Consider the following 22,894-nt stretch of genomic DNA (forward strand, 5'->3'; position numbering starts at 1 on the left):
CTGGCCCGACTTCGGAACTTCTTAACAATCACGGAACCAGCAGCTGGTTCTGGTCCATCTGGACCCATCCAGCTGGTCTCGGTTCGGTTCGGCCTTTCCTCCAGAGGTGCAGCGGAACCTACCCCCTCCCCCGCCGCTACGTATGAGCCGTCACGGTGCAGACAGAGGTTGGAAACATGGCGGCGGATGGGATGGTGCTCACCAACCACGACCATCAGACCCGAGTGGGAATCCTGACTGGTAGGTTCGCAGTTCCGACCCGTAGCGCCCCGGTTCGCTGCGGACCGGAGCTGTTTTATGACGGCTGTCACAATCCGGGCTACGAGCTCTGCGGAGCGGCTCGGCTAGCAGCGAGCTAACCGGCGGTTTGGGCTGAGCTCTGGGTTCGGTTCGGACACATGCTGACTCGGTTCGTCTGGGATTGGGCTAATATCTGCATGGAAACGTTAGTTATTGAGGGAAATGTGTGTTTGGAGCAGAAATGTGAGAGGATTGGGATATTTCATTTAGGCAGACAGACGGGAGAAGAAACCCCGGTTTGGACTTTCAAAACAAAAGGCGAGCGCCTCTTCCTGCTGGCTGGGGCTGTTAGAAATCCCTGGCAGGCTTTTATTTTGAAACGTCCCACTGTGCTGAACGGGTCCAGCTTGGTTCGGGTTGAACATCATGTTTCCTCGCGTTGGAGCGCTCTGCTCCTACATGAGCTGCATTATTCATGTCCCTTTGCAGATGTGCTGGTTCCGACCGCCGCCGCGGTTCTGCTCACGCACACACAAACCGAACCTTCGGAACCAGCCGGCCCGGTTAAAGTGGAAATGGTCCGCCAGCATCATTAACCACGACTCAGTTGATTAAAACATGTGAGGGCAAAACTGAGGCTCGACCCAGCTGCTTCGGAACCAGAGCCGGGAACTGGGCCCGGTAGGGTCCAATAGGCAGCAGTAACTGAAATTATTACCGATGATTTAATTTCTGAATGAATCTCTCCATCCTGACCGAAAACGTATTCATACCCACTAACAGCCGAGTCTCTGACGTCACTGAGATGACCTTTGACCTACTTTGTTGAACTGATTCATTTCAGATGGTGGGGAATTTAAGTCCAGACTTTGACTAGGCCACTCCAAACAAGGCGGTGGTTTGTTAATTACAGCATTGAATAATAATCAGCCAACATGGAAACCGTAATTGCAGCAACGCACAGATCCAGAACTGGACTGGACCCTACCCGGTTCAGAACCGCCCCAATAGACCAGGTGGGAGCTTCCCCTGTGTTTGCTCTGGTTCTGGTTCTGGTATCAGTCGGCCTGTCTCTCCTTACTCAACTCTGGATCACTGCTGATGGAACCGGGACCAAAAGATTCTGACGGAACCGGAACAGGGCCTAAAAGGTTCTGAAAAAAGTCTGGAAAAGTTCAGGATCTAAGATTTCTATAGTAAATATTCATATTTCTAGATTTTATTCTGGATCCTGTTGCATAAATGATCCATCTGACATTAAAACGTGGTGGACCCAACTGGACCCAAAGGAAATGAACTGTGAGCTGAAACTCCAGGAAGGTTCATGAACTCGTTGCTCGGTGTGACTGAAGATGTTCCCAGCTGGTTCTAACAGTGCCGGTGCCGGTCCAATCAAGTGATCCGTTTCCCCAGGAAGAGATCCAGATGAGGTTCAGGACAGAACCAGAATTGTCAGAAATGATCCAAAGGACCAGAAGACCAGAACCTGAGTTGAGACGCGCTGCTAAAGGATAAAGGGTCTAGAATGCAGAACGGTTCTGGTTCTGACCCGGCCTTCTCTCCCCTGCAGTCAGTGACAGCTGCTTCAAGAACCTGGCAGAAGACAGGAGTGGAGTGAACCTGAAGGACCTGGTCCACGACCCGTCACTGTGAGTCCTCTCATGAACGCCGGCGCCGCGCGCCTTCACATTCTGACCCTCACTGTCGTCTCCCCCTGCAGGCTGGGAGGAGTCATCGCAGCCTACAAAATAGTTCCAGATGAGATCGAGGAAATCAAGGTACGGGCTCCTTGGTGTCTTTCAGATGCTGGTTCAGGAAGCGGAGATGTTCCTGACTTGGTTCTTGTGTTTCCTTCCATGCAGGAAACTCTTCTGGAGTGGTGTGATGAGCAGGAGCTGAATCTCATTCTGACCACCGGAGGAACTGGTTTCGCACCACGAGATGTTACACCAGAGGTACCAGTACAGGCTGACACTCCCTGCTTCAGATGAACCCACTATGACGGTTCCCAGTACCACTCACCCAGCAAGTCCACAGGCTGCAGCACCAACCAAACATTACAGTGGCAGAAACGATCCTAGTAGCATGTAGAGTGAGCCAGGCTCCTAGCATGTTGCATTAGCCAGGCTGCTAGCATGTAGAGTGAGCCAGGCTGCTAACGTGTTTTCCACCTCATGAAGGCAGCCATATTTGACAAAACTGGAAGATAAAGGGTTCCTGGTAGCTTCATACTTGATTTTTCTCAAATCCTTGGCGGCTAATTTGCATCTTTTTTCTTGCGACCCGTCTGTCGGCTCGGTAAGCAGGAATGTTTCTGAAATGTTCGTCCTATGAATGAAGTCATCCCACGGATGTTGCAGGCGACCAAGGAGGTGATCGAGCGAGAGGCCCCAGGGATGGCTCTGGCCATGCTGATGGGATCCCTGAACGTTACTCCTCTGGGAATGCTCTCCAGGTGAGGTTCATGAAGTCTACAGCAGCCTTCTGTGTGTGTGTTGTGTGATGTACCTGCTTGATCTAATGTTGGCTCCTCTGTACTCATTCCAGGCCAGTTTGTGGTATTCGTGGTAAAACGCTGATCATCAACCTTCCAGGCAGCAAGAAAGGCTCCCAGGTGCACTAGTGACTCCTCACGGTTCTTGTCGGGTTCTGCCGCATCTCATGGACTCAAAAGTGGTTTTACTGCAGAGATCCAGATCAAATGACGCCATTTTCAGCAATTTGAAGCCAAACCAATTGCAGGCGGCCATTTGAAGGCACTGAGCATGTCAGTGGACTAACCCCTAACCCAGGGGTGTCAAACTCCAGTCCTCAAGGGCCAGTGTCCTGCAACGTTTAGATGTGCCTCTGCTGCACCACACCTGAATAGAATAATTAGGTCATTAGCAAGGCTCTGGAGAACTGATCTACACAAAGAGGAGGTAATTAAGCCATTTCATTTCAGTGGTTTGTACCTGTGGCACATCTAAAAACTGCAGGACACCGGCCCTTGAGGACTGGAGTTTGACACCTGTGCCCTAACCCCTCAGAGAACTTCCTGCTGCTATTTGAACTGGGAGAAGCGTTCTGGGAGTGATGGGACTAAACATGTCCGTGTTCCTGTAGGAGTGTTTCCAGTTCATCCTCCCGGCTCTGCCTCATGCCATCGACCTACTGCGCGAAGCCGCCGTTCGCGTTAAATCCACGCACGCCGCCCTGGAGCCGATGCCCTCCCTGCTGACCAATACGCACGCCAATACGCACACCATGGAGCGCGGCACCCAGTGCGAGGAAGAGGACGAAGACGAAGAGGACAGGAGGAGAGGACGGCACAACCACCACCAGCACCACCAGCACGGCTCGTCCCACATAACTGTGGCCGCCATCGCCGCAAAGGTGAGCTGGCTGCCGCTGGGCGCCATCGGCGTTGGGGTCCATCAGAATTAAACTGGAAACTAACCAGTTGCCGCAGGAAGGTTGAAGGTCCAGGTTTGCAACAAGCCGCTGGTTGCCATAGCAACTATATAATCATGTTTTTCACAACTTCATTCTGTGTTCATTCATGTGTTTCACTTCTCATTCATGTGTGTGTGTGTGTGTGTGCTGGTCAGACGAGTCATGTGGCGGTCATGGCTAAGGGCGCCCCCTACCTACCTGGAAACACACCTGCCCCTCCCTCTCATTTCACCTGTTCCCGTCAGGTGAGCTGCAGCCATCTTCCTCCTCCTCTTCCGTCCTGACCCGTTACGGTTTCACTACTCACTTTCAGTCGTCAGGGAAACGCTGAACCTGATTGGTTGATGAGAACACACCTGCCTGATCACCTGAATCAAAGCAGCAGGGCGATTCTCCCACAATGCACTTCTCTGTTTGGGTTCCTGAGTTACAAGGCTACAACAAACACTGCTGATAAATGAACCTGCTGATCTCCATCAGTTATTCAAGGCAGCTATGAAGAGATTTGTTGTTAGAAACCAAATTTAATGCAAAATTCTAAAATGGTAGCATTGTAACTGAATATTTTTACAGTAAGCTATAATTATCTGCACTGAGTAATTAGCTCACAATTAGCTCATAAGCTCAGGCTGGGAGGAGTTTGGAGAGACCATGGAGAAAGACTTCCGCACGGCTTCGAGGCGATTCTGGTCCAACATCTGGCATCTCAGGAGGGGGAAGCGGTGCAGCACCAACACTGTTTATAGTGGGGATGGTGTGCTGCTGACCTCTACTCGGGACGTTGTGGGCAGAGTACTTCGAAGACCTCCTCAATCCCACCAACATGCCTTCCACTGAGGAAGCTGAGCCTGAGGACTCTGGGTTGGGCTCTCCAATCTCTGGGGGCGAGGTCGCCGAGGTGGTTAAAAAGCTCCTCGGTGGCAAGGCCCCGGGGGTGGATGAGATCCGCCCGGAGTTCCTTAAGGCTCTGGATGTTGTAGGGTTGTGTTGGTTGACGCGACTCTGCAATATCGCATGGACATCGGGGGCAGTTCCCCTGGATTGGCAGACTGGGGTGGTGGTCCCCCTGTTCAAAAAGGGGGACCGGAGGTTGTGCTCCAATTACAGGAGGGTCACACTCTTAAGCCTCCCTGGCAAGGTCTACTCAGGGGTCCTGGAGAGGAGAGTCCATCGGATAGTTGAACCTTGGATTCAGGAAGAGCAGTGTGGTTTTCGTCCTGGTCGTGGAACACTGGACCAGCTCTACACCCTCAACAGGGTCCTGGAGGGTTCTGGGAGTTCGCCCAACCGGTCTACATGTGTTTTGTGGACTTGGAGAAGGCATTCGACTGTGTCCCTCGGGGAGCCCTGTGGTGGGTTCTCCGGGAGTATGGGGTACCGGGCCCTTTGATACGGGCTGTCAGGTCCCTGTACGACCGGTGTCAGAGTCTGGTCCGCATCGTTTCCGGTGAGAGTTGGACTCTGCCAGGGCTGCCCTTTGTTACCGATTCTGTTCAATAGTTTCATGGACAAAATTTCTAGGCGCAGCCAAGGTGTTGAGGGGATTTGTTTTGGCGGCCTTAGGATCCTATATCTGCTTTAGGCGGATAAAGTGGTCCTGTTGGTTTCATCGTGTCGTGATCTACAGTTCTTGCCGGAGCGGTTCACAGCTGAGTGTGAAGCAGCCGGGATGAGGATCAGTGCCTCCAAAGGGTAGAGTGCCTTCTCCAGGTCGGAGGTTGGGGGTGGGGGGGGATGTCCTGTCCCAAGTGGCGGAGTTTAAGTATTTCTAGGTTCATGAATGAGGGAAAATGGAGCGGGCATCTGGTTAGGATGGATGCCTCCCTGGTGGTGGGAGGCGCAGAGGGAGACCCAGGACACGCTGGAGGGACGATGGTCCTCTGCTGGGAACACCTTGGAATTCCCCCAGAGGAGCTGGAGCAGGAGGCTGGCAGAGGGAAGTCTGGGCCCCGTGACCCGACGAAGAGGAAGAAGATGGACGGTTGGCATATAATTATCTCATGATGGTATCATCTCTAAAATGGATGGACAGTGCAGCTGGGCCAGATTTTGACTGATAAAATACAGAAAATCTGATTATTTACTCAAACAGGAAGTCATTATTATCACATCAGTACCGGAGGTTCTGGTTCCTAACCAATCACAAGCTCTCAGTTCTTCATCCATGTATCTCATACGGTGCAGAAGCAAACATGCTGCCACAGCCATCCAGAACCGGGTGGTTCTAAGGATCCAGGACTCGTTGAACATGTTTCCTAAATATGTTGCAATTTTCCTATTACCTAGAAAATTGCTGTTTGTATTACGCCAAAACTCATAATTCAAAAATTTACATCTTTTGTTATATTTGTCACCCATGGAGGTCGCCATTTTTCACAGATGGGTTGATGACGTCAAGGCTAACTTTACCCAAGTAGTTGTTTGTCATATTGCGTTTGACTGGTGTCATTTTAGATAATGCCACACTGTGGCACTATTGGCTGTAATTAAAAAAATAAAAATTGAGACAGAATCTGGATAATTTATGAAAGAGAGGAGAGTGCAGTGCCAGAGCCGGAGTGGAACACAATGAAGGACCTGATCTGGACCCTGGACATTTCTCCGCAACACTGAGCCATTTATACCAGCAGAACCAACAAAGGCTCTGACAGGTGATCGTTACCTTAACGAGATAAAAATAAATGCCGTGCTGAGACGGGCAGAGCTGGATGCTCTTTGAGATGCTAACAGGAGCTATACTGCCTGGGTACTGACGTCACCGATCCAACCGGATCCACGGGGGTTCGGTGTCAGTGTGGCTGTTACCACCACACAGGACTCTGAACAGCACAGCTGATGCCGAACCGGACACAGCGCTAAAGATGCTGGGAGAGACGTCAAAGACAAGCAACGCTAACGGAGCCTTTACTACTGGAAACGCTAACGGAGCTAGATCACCGGTACTGAATGTGAAACCACCGGACACAGTTCGGAGTCTAAACCGCTGTTGCCAAACCGGACTCAGAGCTATAGAAGTACTTACCGGATCACGCAGTCCAACCAGAGGTGAGTGTCATTCATTGTTTCATTATGAACCCAAGTTCACCTCGCTGCAGCAAACAGGAAGGGCGGGACGGACCATTGTCAGTCTCGTACCTTATTTGGAAATAGCGTCCCCTCCAGAAGTGAGGGGGGCGCCATTTCCTATATTATCCGCGGTCTCCCGTTTTCATTTTCTTTTTAAATCTGTGATATATTTCCATCTTTAGGAAGGATTTTCACTCTCAGCATGTATTTGAACTTCTCTCTTTTATTTACTTCAGTGCAGCTCACAGTTTTTAACCGATTCTGTAACTTTCTTAGTCGCATCTTTTCGGGCCTGATACTGCCTCTAGTGGTGGGGGGTGGTAACACAACTAATATAATTACATTACTAAATCAGAATACCACAAAGTCTTTATTAGGCCCGAGCAGCAAAGCGCTGCGAAGGCCTATTGTATCTGTACTGTTTCTTATTATTACGATTCTTCCACCCTCTTTGTGTGCCTTTTTGGGGGCTTTATCATATTCAAAAACTCACCAAACTTGGCGGTCGCGACTAGAAAATTAAAAAATTTTGAATTTTAAGGTTGTCGCAAAAATCGCAAAAAAAATTGCTCAACGGTGGCAACTAGCAATTTTCTGTTGACACAATGGTATGAACGTACTTCATCGTAGAGACATGAAATTTGGTACACTTGTAGAGCTCACCAAAAGACTCAGAACTTACATTTAATGTTATAAGCCAACTATCACAGGAAGTCGGCCATTTTGTATTGAAGGTCCATTTTTTACCTCGATTTTGACGTTTACAGCCTTCGTATTTGATCGAACTCCTCCTAGGGATTTCGATTGATCGGCTTCAAACTTGGTCAGTCTGATCATAAGGCATGTCTGATTTAAAGTTATCAAATTGGTGAGTTTTGGAGCATGTTGAAGGGGGGTTAGCAGGGGTCAAAGTTCACCTACTCGCCATGAAACACGAAACTCTTATATTTCCTATACAAAAACACATAGAGGGACCAAACTTTCAGTGATTGATCGACATCAGGTGGCCTATAATACCCTATGGTCAAATGATGACATCACTTAGGCCACGCCCCCTGAGAACAGGAAGTGTCATGTTTTACTATGAACGGTCGCTATCTTAGTCCTTTGACCTAATCAACATGAAACTGTGTCCAGAGACAGAAGACATGTTGGTGTGTTGAGGATTCCAACCCTGACCGGCTTTGACATAGCAGGTGGGCGTGGCGGCGTGGCGAAGTGACCTGTAACGCCGTTGCCATACGTTTGGCTCTGAATTTCACAATTTCAGGCCCAGCTGCTCCAAACTCACTAGGATGGATCCTTATCCACCCACCGACAGGAATTCATAACAAAATGTGGTGGGCGTGGCCTAATTTCTCTATAGGGCCCCCTAGAGTATTTTAAATGAACAGCCCCAAGCCATGCTTTAACCTAGAATTACGAAACTTGGTACACATGTGTATCTTGTCAGGACGTACAAAAAAGTCTATTAGAGCCATGGTCAAAACCCAACAGGAAGTCGGCCATTTTGGATTGAAGTTCAGATTTGGACCTCGATTTTGACGTTTACAGCCTTCGTATTTGATCGAACTCCTCCTAGGGATTTCGATTGATCGGCTTCAAACTCGGTCAGTCTGATCATAAGGCATGTTTGATTTAAAGTTATCAAAACGGTGACTGTATGAGCTTGCTGAAGGGGGGTTACCAGGGGTCAAAGTTCACCTACTCACCATGAAACACGAAACTCTTATATTTCCTGCACAGAAACTCACAGAGACACCAAACTTTCAGTAATTGATCATCATTAGGTGTCCTAAAATACCCTGTGGTGAAATTATGACATCGCTTAGGCCACGCCCCCTGAGAACAGGAAGTGTCATGTTTTACTGTGAACGGTCGCTATCTTAGCCCTTTGACCTAATCAACATGAAACTGTGTCCAGAGACAGAAGACATGTTGGTGTGTTGTGGATCCAAGCCCTGACCGGCTGCGATGAAGCAGCTGGGTGTGGCGGCGTGGCGAAGTGACCTGTAACGCCGATGCCATACGTTTGCTTCTAGATTCCACATGTTTCGCTGCACCAAACTTGGCCTGACTCATCCTGTTGTGATGCCTGACAATGCTATGTCATCATATTATGATGTAATCTAAGCCCCGCCCCCTCAGAATGAATTAGAGAGATCTTCTGTGTAATTACATAATAAACAGTCCATGTTCGTCGTTTGTAGGGCAATGCTGCCCTCTGCTGCCCACTGAAATAGTTTCATTATTTCAGTAATTCGACACCAGAGGGCAGCATTGCCCTACGAATGACTAAGTTGAATTTTGTAATGAAGAGGAAAAAATTAAAAATTTGTAATTCTAACACAAAATCTCACAGAGACACCAAACTTTCAGTTATTGATCATCATCTTGTGTCCAATAATATCCAATGTTTAAATGATGACATCACTTAGGCCACGCCCCCTGACAACAGGAAGTCTCGTATTTTACTGTGAACGGTCCATAGCTTCTGCACCAAACTTTGCCTGAGTGAATCTGGTGGGATGCTCGTCGATCCTACGTCATCATATTATGACGTCATCTAAGCCCCGCCCCCTCAGAACAGGAAGTGCTATTTTTTTCCTTGGAAACTTTCATCTATGGCTCTCTTGACCTAATCAAGGTGATTCTGTGTTGGATGACAGATAGGAAGTTTTTCTCGCTTGCTTTAAAGTGCCAAGAGTTTTCAATGGCGGCAACGCCGTTCGTATACGTTTGCCTCTACATTCCACATATTTTGACCGAGCTGCATCAAACTTGGCCTGAGTCATCCTGGTGGGATGCCCGTCGATCCTACGTCATCATATTATGACGTCATCTAAGCCCTGCCCCCTCAGAACAGGAAGTGCCGTTTTTTTCCTTGGAAAGCTCTGTTTATGGCTCTCTTGACCTAATGCAGATGATTCGGATGATGATTCAATGCTCGCTGCTGGCTGAACCGTGTGGGCGTGGCCAAATGGCGAATATCAGTCCCTCGCCATATGCATACGTTTGGCTCTTACTCACGCATGGATCATCCGATTGGCGCCAAACTGGATATGTATGACCTTTGTTCACCTCTAAAGAGCCCAACAAGGTTGAAATGTAATTTGGCTCCACTGCGCCCCCTAAGTTGATACATTGGCCGTATCTCCTCGATGCATCGACCGATCTGCATCAGATTTTTTGACAGTCGTCGGGGAGCGCCGCCGAACGCATTCACGCGTGTGGCCCGGTGGACGGTCGGGGAAAATGCGCGACAGCTTCTGCGGCTGCTATCGGTCGGCGGTGCTGGAAACTGCGGCAGAGCTTCTGCGGTGGGGAGCAGGCTGCGGCTCTGGAAACCGTGCGAGAGCTTCTGCGGTAGCTGGAACCCCCGCGGTGGCCAATAGGCCGGAGCGGCGCTTGCTGCGAGGGCCGCCCGAGGCTGCTTGCAGCTTTAATTATTTATTATTACTGTCTGCATTACTGGTAACGTAAAAGATAAATTATCTAATAAAACACAATTTTTTCATTTTCTTATGGATGTAGAGCTAATTAAATGACAAACAATACTTTTATACTATAAATAATATCGTTATATCTCCATCAATTATAGGAGGTACAAAATAAATAAGGAGACATGAAAAACAACATGATCAACTATAATAAAAATTCCATCTGCAATGTATACATAAGAAATTTAATTGAGCAAAAGTCAATAACAAACAAATTAATTAGGTACAGAAGAATAATAACCCAGGTCGTTACAACCAGAGTTGTTAAACAGATACAAGCAAAAATTCACATTTTTCTTTTTACGGTGCCATGTATATTATTCTGAGAGACTTTTTGTTGGTAGAGTCTTAAATATAGGAAAAAATATGGTTCAACTATTTAGTCTTCCAAGGTGGAAATTTTCCTTCAACTCTAAAACGATAAAATAAATCATATTCATAGAATCACAATATCAGCAATTTATGCATAGAGTAAAACTCTTAGCAGGCTACAAGTAAATGTTATCATTTAGTTTGGCTAAGAATAATTATTGCACTGTCAATAAATGATTTCTAATAGATGTTTGAAAGTTACCAGAGTAACGCCTTCATGAGCTCAGAGGCTCAAACTGATGAATAAAGAGGATGGATGCTCTCTGCTGAAATATTTCTTGCTGTCTCTCATGTTCTTTCAGCAAACAGTTGAGACAGAGTTGGTTTTGGTTTCACCACTATTTACCTGTTGTTATACCTGCCATCCAAAGTTTTCTTTAAAGATTGTCTGTTAGTCTGCAGCTCATGTGAGCAAACCAGCTGAGGAGATGAAAAAAGTTAAAACTCTAGTTAAAATGTTAAGTTTTAACATTTTAACTCAACAACCTCTAACTAGAGATCACTGAGTCTTAAAAGACAGAGTCTCTGAGAACAGTTCTTAAAGATATAGCCAGTATTTTCAGCAAAATTGAGCTGACTGTCCAGGAATGACAAGGAATTTAAAATTAGTCAGTTTCAACATGTTGGCCATCGAGTGAAACTGGAATCACTTTCAGGTTTTGTTTAGTCATTTAATTAGCTCTACTTCCTTGAGGAAATGAAAATGTATGTTCTTTAGTGAGGGACTTTATCTTTTACGGTTCCAGTAATGCAGACATTAATAGTAAACAATAAAGACTTTGTGGTATTCTGATTTAGTAATGTAATTATATTAGTTGTGTTACCACCCCACACCACTAGAGGCAGTATCAGGCCCGAAAAAATGCGACTAAGGAGCAGATTTAGAAGTTCACAGAAAACTACAGAATCCTCTAAGACCTAAAGCTAAAGAAGTTCATTTTAAAATTCTCAATAACTTTTTTCCATCCAGGGAATTATTAAGACAAAGATTCAACTTTGATACCAACAGCTGGACCTTTTGTGACAACGACTGAAACAACAGATCGTCTCTTTTTCTATTGTGTGCAAACTGGAACATTTTGGAGGAACTTTCAGGACTGGATCTCAACAAAACTTTCCTACATCATCCCTTAAAAAGAGAGGATCTAATATTTGGAAAAACCCACAGAGACAGAAGAACCTCATTCTTCACAACCTGCTGATCCTCACCAGATTCTTCATCCACTGCTGTAAATGGGGAAATAGAAATCCTGACTTTTCAGCTTTTAAAAACCTTTTAATGGACAAAAATCACTTCAGAACCTTAAAACTGATGAAAAACAAGCAGGAATAAATACAGCTTTTGGACGCCTTTAATGGTCTGAATTTATTTGAAAACTAAAGGCCCTTTGTCTCTGTTTTTTTTGGTTTGTTTTTTTCATTATGCTATCCCTCTGATTGATGTCTGATAAATTTTATTTATTTATAATTTTATTTTACCTGTTTGAAATTTTTTATTTTTTTTATTGTCATAATTATACGTGTGCCTTAAGCCTGTAAGACTTGTTTTCTTCATGTATGTACATGCCACGTGATCTTGTACAATTGTTCAAAATGTTTAATAAAAAAAAAAGAAAGAAAGCTACAAAAACTGTGAGCTGCACTGAAGTAAATAGAAGAGAGAAGTTCAAATTCATGCTGAGAGTGAAAATCCTTCCTAAAGATAAAAACATATCACAGATTTCAAAAGAAAATAAAAACGAGAGACCGCGGATAATATAGGAAATAGCGCCCCCTACACTTCTGGAGTGCAATGGCCCCATTTCCAAATAAGGTAAGAGACTGACAGCGGTCCGTCCCGCCCTTCCTGGTTGCTGCAGCCAGGTGGACTTGGACCTGCCAACTCTTCCTCTTCCTCTGTTTGCTCCTTCTCATCTTCATCATCTCTTGTTATTTCTAGTTCTGATCGGTTTCAATGCGCTCCGGTTCAAATTAAAAAGACTTAACGTTACTTACAGTGATAGGTTACTTAACAGTTACTGAGGTTCTTACAATGAATGTAAATGAATGCAATGCATTCATTTACCCAGAATACATTGCAGTGTGAACAACATGCCGACATTCCTGTGAAAATATTTGATTAAAGTTTATAAAAACTAAATAACCTACAGTATTATTACTGTATTATTTTTACATCTAAGATAAATATTTATAACTAGTCGTGGTTCCTTTTAAGATCAGTGGAGTGGTTAAACACGGTGGTGGCAGTGTCATGCTTTGGGACATCCTGTACTGACCTTCAGGCTGATTTGCTCTCAATCATCGTTTCCCATTAATGTCATTCATCTGATCCAGAGGCGACTCTGAACTGAACACCGTGTGTGTGTGTGTGTGTGTGTGTGTGGGTGTGTGTGTGTGTGTGCAGATCCCAGACTCGATCATTTCCCGAGGCGTTCAGGTGCTTCCTCGAGACTCAGCGTCTTTAAGCTCCACCCCATCTGAGTCGCCACGGGCGACGCAGGCGACGTCCCGCCTGTCCACCGCCTCCTGCCCGACGCCCAAGGTACACACCCTCACTAACAGACCAGAACCAGAACCTCCAGAACCCCGGGCCGGACAGTCTGCTTCGTGTTGGATCCGGTTTCCCTCTGGTTCTGGTTCTGGGAGTTCTCCTGCATGCTCCTCTTTTCTTCTGCTGCATTTTTACTATATTTTCATATTGTTGATCCCAAACTTAAAAGTTGAGACGAGGGGGCTCAGGAACCGGTGCAGAACCTGGACCCAGGTTCTGCTGCTGGTTCTCCTGGGCCGGACGTGTTTTGTTCCTGGATGGAGCTTTCAGCTGATTCCTGAACATCTTCAGTTGTGCTGAAGAGAGTCCTAGTTAAAGTAAACCTGCTGTTACAGGTAACCAGAAACGGGTCGGGTCCTGGTCGGGTAAACCCATCAGAAACGCGTCCTCACAATAATCCAGAGTCCAGAACGCTGTTCTGGTCCCACTCGGGCTCCAGGTCGTCATGAGGCAATTTAATCGGGTTCTGTCTCAGTGACTGGTTCTGTTCGGTTCTGTTCTGCAGGTCCAGTCCCGATGCGGCAGCAACGAGAACATCCTGAGAGCCAGTAAGTTCAGTCCGACCCGCCGATCCGGTCCGGTCGGGTCGGACCTGAAGCCTGTCTGGTTCTGTCTCCAGGCCACAGCGCCGTGGACATCAGCAAGGTGGCGCGGCGCCACCGCATGTCGCCGTTCCCGCTGACCTCCATGGACAAGGCCTTCATCACGGTGCTGGAGATGACGCCCATCCTGGGCATCGAGGTCATCAACTACAGAGGTGGGTCGCCGTTCGGGTCAAAATCGCGGCCTGATGGCAGGCGGTGCGGTAACGTCCAGGTGAACGGTTCTGGTTCTGTGCAGACGGTTTGGGCCGGGTTCTCGCTCAGGACATCTACGCCAAAGACAACCTGCCTCCATTCCCGGCCTCGGTGAAGGACGGCTACGCCGTGCGGGGTGAGTCCTCTCTGCAGAACTCTGCCGGTTCTGGATGAGGTCCGGTTGACTGAGGAGCGGTTTCATGTCTCTGTGTGCAGCCGCTGACGGACCTGGAGACCGTTTCATCTTGGGGGAGTCGCAGGCCGGACAGCAGGTCAGAGAACCTTCAGTCTGATGGCTCCACCTGCTGGCCGGAGGCGCCACTGCAGGCCAGACTCTCACAGCGCGAGTGTGTGTGTGTGTGTGTGTGTGTGTGTGTGTGTGTGTGTGTGTGTGTGTGTAGCCCACCCACACCGTGATGCCGGGTCAGGTGATGAGGGTGACGACCGGCGCTCCGATCCCGTGTGGCGCCGACGCCGTGGTCCAGGTTGAGGACACGGAGCTGCTGAGGGAGTCGGAGGACGTAAGGACCGCTGCCGGGTTCTGTCCTGGTTCTGGCCGACCCATCCTGGGTTTGGGCCTGATGGTTCTGGTTCTGATTTTGGTGCCTTTGTGGGTTGCAGGGTACAGAGGAGCTGGAGGTGAGGATTATGGTCCAGGCCCGGCCCGGACAGGACATCAGGTGAGCCCAGAACCGTAACCCTAAGGTCTGGTCACCATGGTAACGCCATGTGAACACTACGAACTCCCAGGGCACTGGGTTCTCCAGGTTGCCACAGGAACAGCAGTGTAGAAAAGGAAAAGAGGATATGGCGGATTATTTACGGGAATTTTCTCTTTATTTAATGTAAAGGATATAAAAATTAATCGATTCATCGGTCCGATGATTGACCCATCCACACATACATGCTCCGTCCATGAACGTGACTTTCAGTCAAACTAAACAAGCAGTTTTCACTTACCTGATAACGTGACTTTGGTGAACTCCCAACATTTACCTGTTTCTACCATAAAAACTGGTTTGCTAAAAAATATCTCTAAACAGAAGCTAGCAGACTTCTAGATGAGGCTAATGCTAACAGCTGGAGCGCTCTGAGCTCTACGCCAGTCTTTCTCCATCTCTGGTCCCCGGACCACTGGCAGTCCGTGAGCGCCCCCCTAGTGGTCCGCCAGGTACTGCAAGTAAACCGCCGTTTATTTGCCGTGACGTCAGCTAGCTTAGGAAAGAATTGAGTTCAAAATAATGATGGAAAACTGTATTAAAACTGTCACTGAAAAGAAAACAAATCCAGGAATATTATATGACCAGTTGATCACACACTTTAAATATATCAGTAATGATTGTTTTACTATATTATAATTGTTTTATTATTTCTGATCTCATTGTGATGAAATCATTGAGTGAAAGCTGACTGAGTGTGTGTGTGTGTGTGTGTGTGTGTGTGTGTGTGTGTGTGTGTGTGTGTGTGTGTGTGTCCGTCCAGGCCGATCGGCCATGACATCAGGAGGGGGGAGTGTGTTCTGGCCAAAGGGACCCATATGGGCCCCTCAGAGATCGGCTTGCTAGCCACCGTGGGGGTCACCGAGGTCAGCGTGCACAAGTTCCCCATGGTGGCCGTCATGTCCACCGGAAACGAGGTACAGTTGCCGAGAGGTTCACCGGACCCGGACCCAGACCCGACTCACCGGCTTCTCTCCCCGTAGCTGCTGAACCCAGAGGACGACCTCCACCCCGGGAAGATCCGGGACTCGAACCGCTCCACCCTGCTGGCCACCATCCAGGAGCACGGCTACCCCACCATCAACCTGGGCATCGTCGGAGACAAGTAGGGAGGCACACAGCGCGCGGCGGCGCCCCCTGCTGGACGCTCACCTGTGCTTGTGTTTGCAGCCCTGATGACCTGCTGTCGGCACTGCACGAGGGGATCAGCCGTGCTGACGTCATCATCACCTCAGGGGGCGTGTCCATGGGGGAGAAGGTAGGTGGCGGCAGCGGTGGGTGTGGTTTCGGCTGGCTGGCCGGCGGCACTCTAACCTGTCGTTTCCTCAGGATTACCTGAAGCAGGTGCTGGACATCGACCTGCACGCTCAGATCCACTTCGGACGCGTCTTCATGAAGCCGGGGTGAGTGTTTGAGGCGTGGGGGCGGGGCTTGTTCTCCCTATAGGTGCGGCAGTTCCTGTCGAAACCATCTGACCCCGAAGCGAACTTCCTGCTGCGGTTCGGTCAGCTACTGTTTCTGTCCCACAGTCTGCCCACCACCTTCGCCACCGTCGACATCGATGGAACCAGGAAGCTCATCTTTGCTCTGCCAGGTACCGCAGCACAGGCTTTTACTTTGAAAGCACCAGAATGCTTCCTGCAGAAGCTATGGATGTGTGTGTGTCCATTGTGTGTTTCCAGTGTGTGTTTTCACCCTGTCACGCTGCCTCCAGGTAACCCGGTGTCGGCGGTGGTCACCTGCAACCTGTTTGTGATCCCGGCTCTGAGGAAGATGCAGGGCATTCTGGACCCCCGGCCCACCATCATCAAAGCTCGGGTAAGGGTCTCTGCAGCGCCTCACTTTGGGTTTTAAAGTTAGAAATGGATATTTGTTGTTGTCACTAGAGAAGCTTCATGTCTTTATGTTCAAGTTGTAAGCTCCAGTCCTGAAGGGGGCGCTACAGTCTGCTATTGATATCCTGGTCCACTTCCAGTACTAACAGCGATGGGGATTCATATTCATCCTGCTGTGGATCATAATAATAATAGAAGTGAACAGTTTGTAGCTGCTGAGCTACAGTGTGCTAAAGGACCTTTGACCTTCAGATAGCGAGCGTCACATAGCTAGCTGGTGTCTGGTCAGCAGATTGGCCACAGCATCAGAGGTGGCGTGTCTGCTATTAATCATCGCATTTATAGTAGATTTACAGCCAATGCTACGTAGGAAAGATAAACTCCAGCTATCATTTACTAGCCTGCTAATGCCAGGTATAGTACTAGCAAGCTAATGCTAGATATAAGCCAGTTATCTAACACTAGGCAATGCTAGCAAACTAATTTTAGTTATGGGATAGTAGCATCTGATAGCAGTACAGCCATTGGTTTGATTGCTCTGACTACGATTTGTAATCCTATCACTTCCAACCAGTCAGAACTGCAGGTGTCTTCATGAAACAAGAGAAGAAGTCCAGTCTTCTTTTACTGAAGCATTTAGGATGATCTAATGCTAGCTGTCCAAGTGAATAGCGGCTAGCCTCAAATAGCTGCTGTTAGCTCTACTTAGCGCCGCCTGTGAATTAAAGTTAAGGGTTAGCGCTCTCCAGATATTCTCAGGTAGCAGCTTTATTGGTACTGATGGTTTGATAGTGATGCATTTAATGTTTTTGCATTTGTTGAACAGTTGCTAGCTGCTAGATAGCATCATGAAGCTAGCATTGATAAAAGCTATCAGTGCTAGCTAGCCACCTGGATGGATGGTTTTAGCTGATTTAAATATGCCGTGCATGTTACATGGAGCTTTCTAGAATTCAAACAATAAATATGCAAAGGTTCAGACTTGAATTAGGCCGTTTGTGTGGAGTCCTTTAAGCTAAGTGTTTCATGGATTGGCCAACGCCGGTTGCTTTTTGTCCAGCTGTCCTGTGACGTGAAGCTGGACCCCCGACCTGAATACCACCGCTGCATCCTGACCTGGCACCACCAGGAGCCGCTGCCCTGGGCCCAGAGCACAGGTCAGCTCATGCTTTAACCTTTGACCTTTGACCTTCAGGGTGACAAGCAGTGTTGTATAAAGTACTGAAATCTCAGAGTCAAGTAAAAGTATAGGTACCTCTCCAAAATATGACTTTGGTAAAAGTCCAAGTCACTGACTGAAATGTTACTTGAGTTAAAGTCTTAAAATATCTGAAACTTCTTGTACTTAAGTATGGAAATTACTGTAAAAATGGATGTACTCAAGTAATGTAATGAAAAGTAAAACAAAGCAAATGCAGTTTGAATGACATTTTTTATATTTTGGTAAACTTGTCAAATACACTTAAAATAATGTACCCAACCAAGTGCAGGCAAAATTAAACCTGCTAATAGATATACCTGCAGGCATCATTTAGTTAAGAAAATTAGGTGCTTTACCTATAGCACAAGGTTAACTTAACCTGCTTTACAACTGAACCAGCTTCTTAGTAAACCCTCCAGGACAGAAAATACTAAGTTTTTGTAAGCCTTAAGTTTTCCCTTCAAGTAAGGTCAGTGCTGAAAATGAGAAAAATAAATAGTACAGAAAATGCGGCCAACATGAAGAAAAAGAGCTGTTACGATTACTCTACTTCACAAATCAGTGAATCAGTCAATGCTACAGTCAGTAGGTGGTGCACACAACTGGTCATTATGCAAAAGAAAAAAAGAATTGGGAGGGAAATGCAGCTTATTGGCATCTGTAAACCTGGTTTTGAACTTGCATGCCTTTCCTATATTCGTTAAATTTAGTCTAAATTGCTATCGCTATGGCTTCTGTCCCCCCTTGAACAGAGGAGTCTAGGTAGCCTGCTACAGTCAACATTAGGCCTAAGCTAAATACACCACGTATGGAACTGAAACGATGCCAAACAAAGTTCATTTATGGTCAACGTTTCACAATACAGTAGTGTCTAGTGACCAAGCTATAGTTACTGAAACAGGAGGATTATAACCATTTCATAAGAAGTTACCTCGATGTGTTTCTTCAAGTGGGACGGGGAGTTTTTGTAAGATAGAATTTCCATGTGGCTGCTACTGATTGCGAGACTTGCTTTGTGTTTAATGGGAGAAGCGAAACAGGTGTATCCTAATTAAAAGTAAAGAAATCAAGAAATGGCAAAAAATGTGGAATGAAGATAAGAAAGGAAGAAGATTATATGAAGTACAAAAGTCAGTTCAAATTCGAAGCATTAATGAAAGAAACAGAAGAGAAGAAATAATAATTAGTAGATTAAGAGTAGGTCATACCTACTTAAATGACATGCTTTATACAATAGGGAGGAAAACTAATGATAAATGTGAGAGATGTGGAGAGAAAGAAAATGTAGAACACATATTGATGAACTGTAAGTCAAATGAACTCGAAAGGGAAGAATTAAAGAGAATAGTTAGAAATATGGGGCATGAATGGAATCTTAAAGGTATATTAGGAAATGAAGGAAACATAACAGATATTCACAAATTAAGGAAAGCATTGTTTATTTATCTTAAGAATACAAAATTAAAAAATAGAATTTAATAGATATGAAGTAATGCTTCTACACACTCATGTACAGTAGGTGGCGGTATGCACCTTAAAGTTGCTTGTGATCCGCCATAATAGAAAAGAAGAAGAAGAAGGTGTATCCTATTGGTGGTGATGAACAAGCCCAGGCAAGCAGGCTACGGACTTTGTTCGGTAGCCTACTTGCTACTTGCTAATCAGTAGGTGGATCAAAACACTTTGTTTCTCTCTCTCGCTTTTTTGTAACGAGTAACTAAACCACACATTGAAAATGTATCGGAGTAAAAGTACGCAATTAAGTTCGGAAATATAGTGAAGTAAAAGTGAAAGTCATCAAAAATTTTCATACTCCAGGAAAGTATGAAGTACTCCAAAATATACTTAAGTAAAGTAGTGAAGTATTTTTACTTCGTTACTATACAACACTGGTGACAAGAAATGTACAGTTGGCTCCTAAGTCTGCATACGCCTGGTACATCTGAAGCAAAATCTTTATTCAACCAAGAAGTTTGTTTCTGCAGCAGAATCAGGCCTGAAAATATTTAAATGTACATTTTGTTAAATCATGGCTGCTGGTACCGAGTCTGGTTCTGGTTCTGCTGGAGCTTTCTTCCTGCTAAAAGGCCAGAATCCTCGCAGAGGCCAGGGGGCTGATCCTGGCAGCAGATGCTTTAGTTCCAGCTGGTGACCTGTAGTGACCCAGACAACCGTCAGAGCCAGAACCGGGTCGGTACTGATGCTGTTGTCCTGCAGGGAACCAGGTGTCCAGCCGCCTCATGTCCATGCGGAGCGCCAACGGGCTGCTGATGCTGCCACCCAAGACCGAGCAGTACGTGGAACTGCACAAGGGCGAGGTGGTGGACGTCATGGTGATCGGCCGGCTATGATGCAGGTGAGCCGCCCGTCGCCCCCGGCTGGCCACGCGGGGCGTCGTCCCGCCTGTCGCCCCCCGCTGGCCGGGGGACTAACAATCTGTCTGCCATGTTTCTCTGTTTCTCCTGCAGACCTTCGCGTCACCTGCTACCGATCACCGTGGCAACGCCAGGAGACGTCTCACCCGGACAGGAAGGGCGGGGTTGGCGGGGCAGGAAGTGATGCATGTCTATCTGGTGGCCATTAGCTGTGATGTCATATGCAACAGCCAATCGGAGCCAGTGCAGGCTGAATCCTCTCTGAGGAGCTCGCTGTACTTCAACAGAGAAAAAAATGTGAAAAAATATATAAAAGAAGATTTATTCTGTAATATTATTATCCTAATAACAATTAATATTCTTAATTAATATTCTATTTATTATTATTGCCATGGTTCTGGTTGAATATTCTCACCTCAGTAGTCTTCATCTCTTCATTTGCTTTGTGCGTTTTACCTGGCAGGTAAACTCTAGAGACTCCTCCTCTTCTTCCTCCTTCTCTTCTGTTTCTGCTCCCTCCTTCATCGCTCGGCTCCTTCATCACATAGAAACCATTGTCCATGATGAAGATGAAGATGATGATGAGTGGGAACCGTCCACTTCCTGCTGGAGCTCCACAGTTTGCCACGAAATAAAAACATCAAGACTGATGTTCAGAAACACCAAACAGTGGAAGCCATGAGCAGAGCAGAACCGGCCCGGAACCGGAGCCCGGGTTCCTGGCCCGGGTCGGGCCGTTGTCAGAACCGGCCTGTTGGAGCAGCAGCTGCTCTCCGTCAAGCATCTGCCTAGAGCTTGATGCCACAGGAAACGCCATGTATGGAAGAATATAGAGGCAAAAAAAAAGCAGGAATAATAATCGATGAAGAGAAATAAAAGAAACCCATATTTTTATTTTATTGCTTTCTGTCCATTTGTCAAAATTTATTTATCTAATGTGTCTAACTTATTTACCGGATCCTTAACTGCTTCTGCTCATTATTTATGATGATAATATTTAAAAACTTAAATTCTGTTTAAAAAGAAGGAAATCTAAAATGGCTTCAGTTTTTGCATGACTTCTCCTCTAACTGATTTCTCTCTTTACTTTTCCTGCCTGATCTTTTGGTCATTTTTACAGAAGTGGAGTTTTCTGTGGCACCACCGGCTCTCCGTACACGCCTAGCTTCAGTTCAGCCAGTCAGCAGCTTCCAAACATCCAAAACATCGGTTAAATCCATAAAACAGGAAAGCTTTTCCTTGTGACGTTTTATGGTTGCTGTCCAGGCTACCAGCAACCCAACAGAACCGTAGAACTCCGCTGCTCCGGTTCAGGACTACACTGTGTGTTTCTACCTGATGGTGCTTCGTCTAGAAAAATGAGTCAGAACCTTTTTAAGATTTGAAGAAACTCTCTGACTGCATCCTTCACAGTAATCTGAAAAATTAAATGTAATTTTATTAAGTTTGAATTTCGACACTTCAGGTTTGCCATACAGAAATAATGGAAATAAAACAGAAAAATGCCCAAAACGTTAGAAAACGTACCTTATTTAAAAACCAAGAACAAAGAATGATTTTTTTCTTGATTTTGACATTTTTCTTCTTTATATTTTATTATAAATATCTTTTTTTTTTTTTTTTTTTTTAAATAAGTGTCCTGAACTATTAGCAAATTCAACAATTCAAAAAATTCTCACTAAAATATTGAGATAATTTAAGCATCTTTTTTTGCTTCAAATTTCATGATAATTTTATTTTTGTGGCATCTCAGGTGTTCCATACGGAGCTCTGGAGAGTTTGATACGGACTAAAATCATTTCCAGATTAGATGCAGATAAACATTAAAATCCCAACATTTACTAAACCTTCCTCTTCCTCTCACTCTTCCTCTCAGTGCCAAACCCGGTCAAAGGTCAGCTGCTCTGCGCTGCATTCAGGTTCCTGAACTACTGTAATTTTTTCCATATTATTTTTCTTTCCATCGTTTTTCGTGGTTTTGCTGAAATGTTCTGATAGATCCTGAGGATCTTTTCCCCTGCAGAGTGTCTGACCTTTGACCCCTCCCTCTCATCATGGACCCTGCATGCCGTACGGAGGGGCGATTCTTTCTAGATGGGCAGGTGCGGTTCCAGGTCCGGTGCAGCACCTGGGCAATGCTCCCCATCATTTCTGATTCAGAAACTTCCCAGTTACCTCAAATGCACCGCAGTGATTTCTGCTGCTCGTGCTGCGTTCAAGTCACAGCAGACCGGAGGACGCCTCATTAATTCTGGGAAGGATATTTAAATTAAATGTCAATAAAAACGAAACACTTTCACTTTAGTTTTCCCACATTGGGCAGCTCATGGGTGTGGAAATTCCATGGTGACTTGAACGCAGCATCGGGGCCGCCTGGCATCTGCCTGAGAGGACCAATCAGGAAGCAGCAGCAGCGGTTGTTCTGAAACTGCCTTCGTACCGAGAGATTGGAAACACTGGAGTCAGTGTCTGCACACGATCAACATGACCAGCACTTCCTGAAGCAATGACAGCATTCTACTGTAAAATACTACAGGATGATTTTCTGTAACATTACTGAAACTGAATTAAAGATAATCCTGATTATTCTCTACCTGCTGAGTTTCCTTCATTTACAGAAACAACGATCCGCCATGTTGGATCCGAACAGACGGGAAGGAAACGGTCCAGAAACATCCCGGTTTCCTGATTCTTTCCCCAAATCATAAGATCAGAGAATCCCACTGGTTTAGGACCAGTTGAAACTGGTATAGGACCAGTTTGAAACTGGTATAGGACCAGTTTGAAACTGGTATAGGACCAG

General features: G+C 46.3%; 1 protein-coding gene across 2 annotated transcripts; it reads left to right on the forward strand.

Moving 5' to 3' along the window:
- Window positions 1–82: 82 nt before the first annotated feature.
- On the forward strand, window positions 83–22,684 carry gphna (gephyrin a). Of its 2 annotated transcripts, XM_028000959.1 has the most exons (24): window positions 83–240; window positions 1,811–1,889; window positions 1,961–2,018; window positions 2,103–2,195; window positions 2,601–2,695; window positions 2,788–2,854; window positions 3,346–3,615; window positions 3,831–3,920; window positions 13,018–13,155; window positions 13,670–13,712; window positions 13,784–13,921; window positions 14,005–14,097; window positions 14,178–14,233; window positions 14,363–14,482; window positions 14,583–14,641; window positions 15,444–15,597; window positions 15,664–15,785; window positions 15,851–15,938; window positions 16,010–16,083; window positions 16,210–16,274; window positions 16,395–16,498; window positions 17,576–17,672; window positions 19,934–20,072; window positions 20,185–22,684. In XM_028000959.1, exons 1-23 carry the CDS (start codon window positions 177–179, stop codon window positions 20,065–20,067), a joined length of 2,301 nt encoding a protein of 766 aa, XP_027856760.1. In that variant the 5' UTR covers window positions 83–176; the 3' UTR covers window positions 20,068–20,072; window positions 20,185–22,684. The 2 variants fall into 2 exon arrangements, with proteins under 2 accessions (XP_027856760.1, XP_027856761.1); XM_028000960.1 differs by lacking the exon at window positions 3,831–3,920.
- The last annotated feature ends 210 nt before the right edge of the window (window positions 22,685–22,894 follow it).

The sequence above is a fragment of the Xiphophorus couchianus genome, chromosome 19, assembly GCF_001444195.1.
Source record: "Xiphophorus couchianus chromosome 19, X_couchianus-1.0, whole genome shotgun sequence".
Classification (NCBI taxonomy): domain Eukaryota; kingdom Metazoa; phylum Chordata; class Actinopteri; order Cyprinodontiformes; family Poeciliidae; genus Xiphophorus; species Xiphophorus couchianus.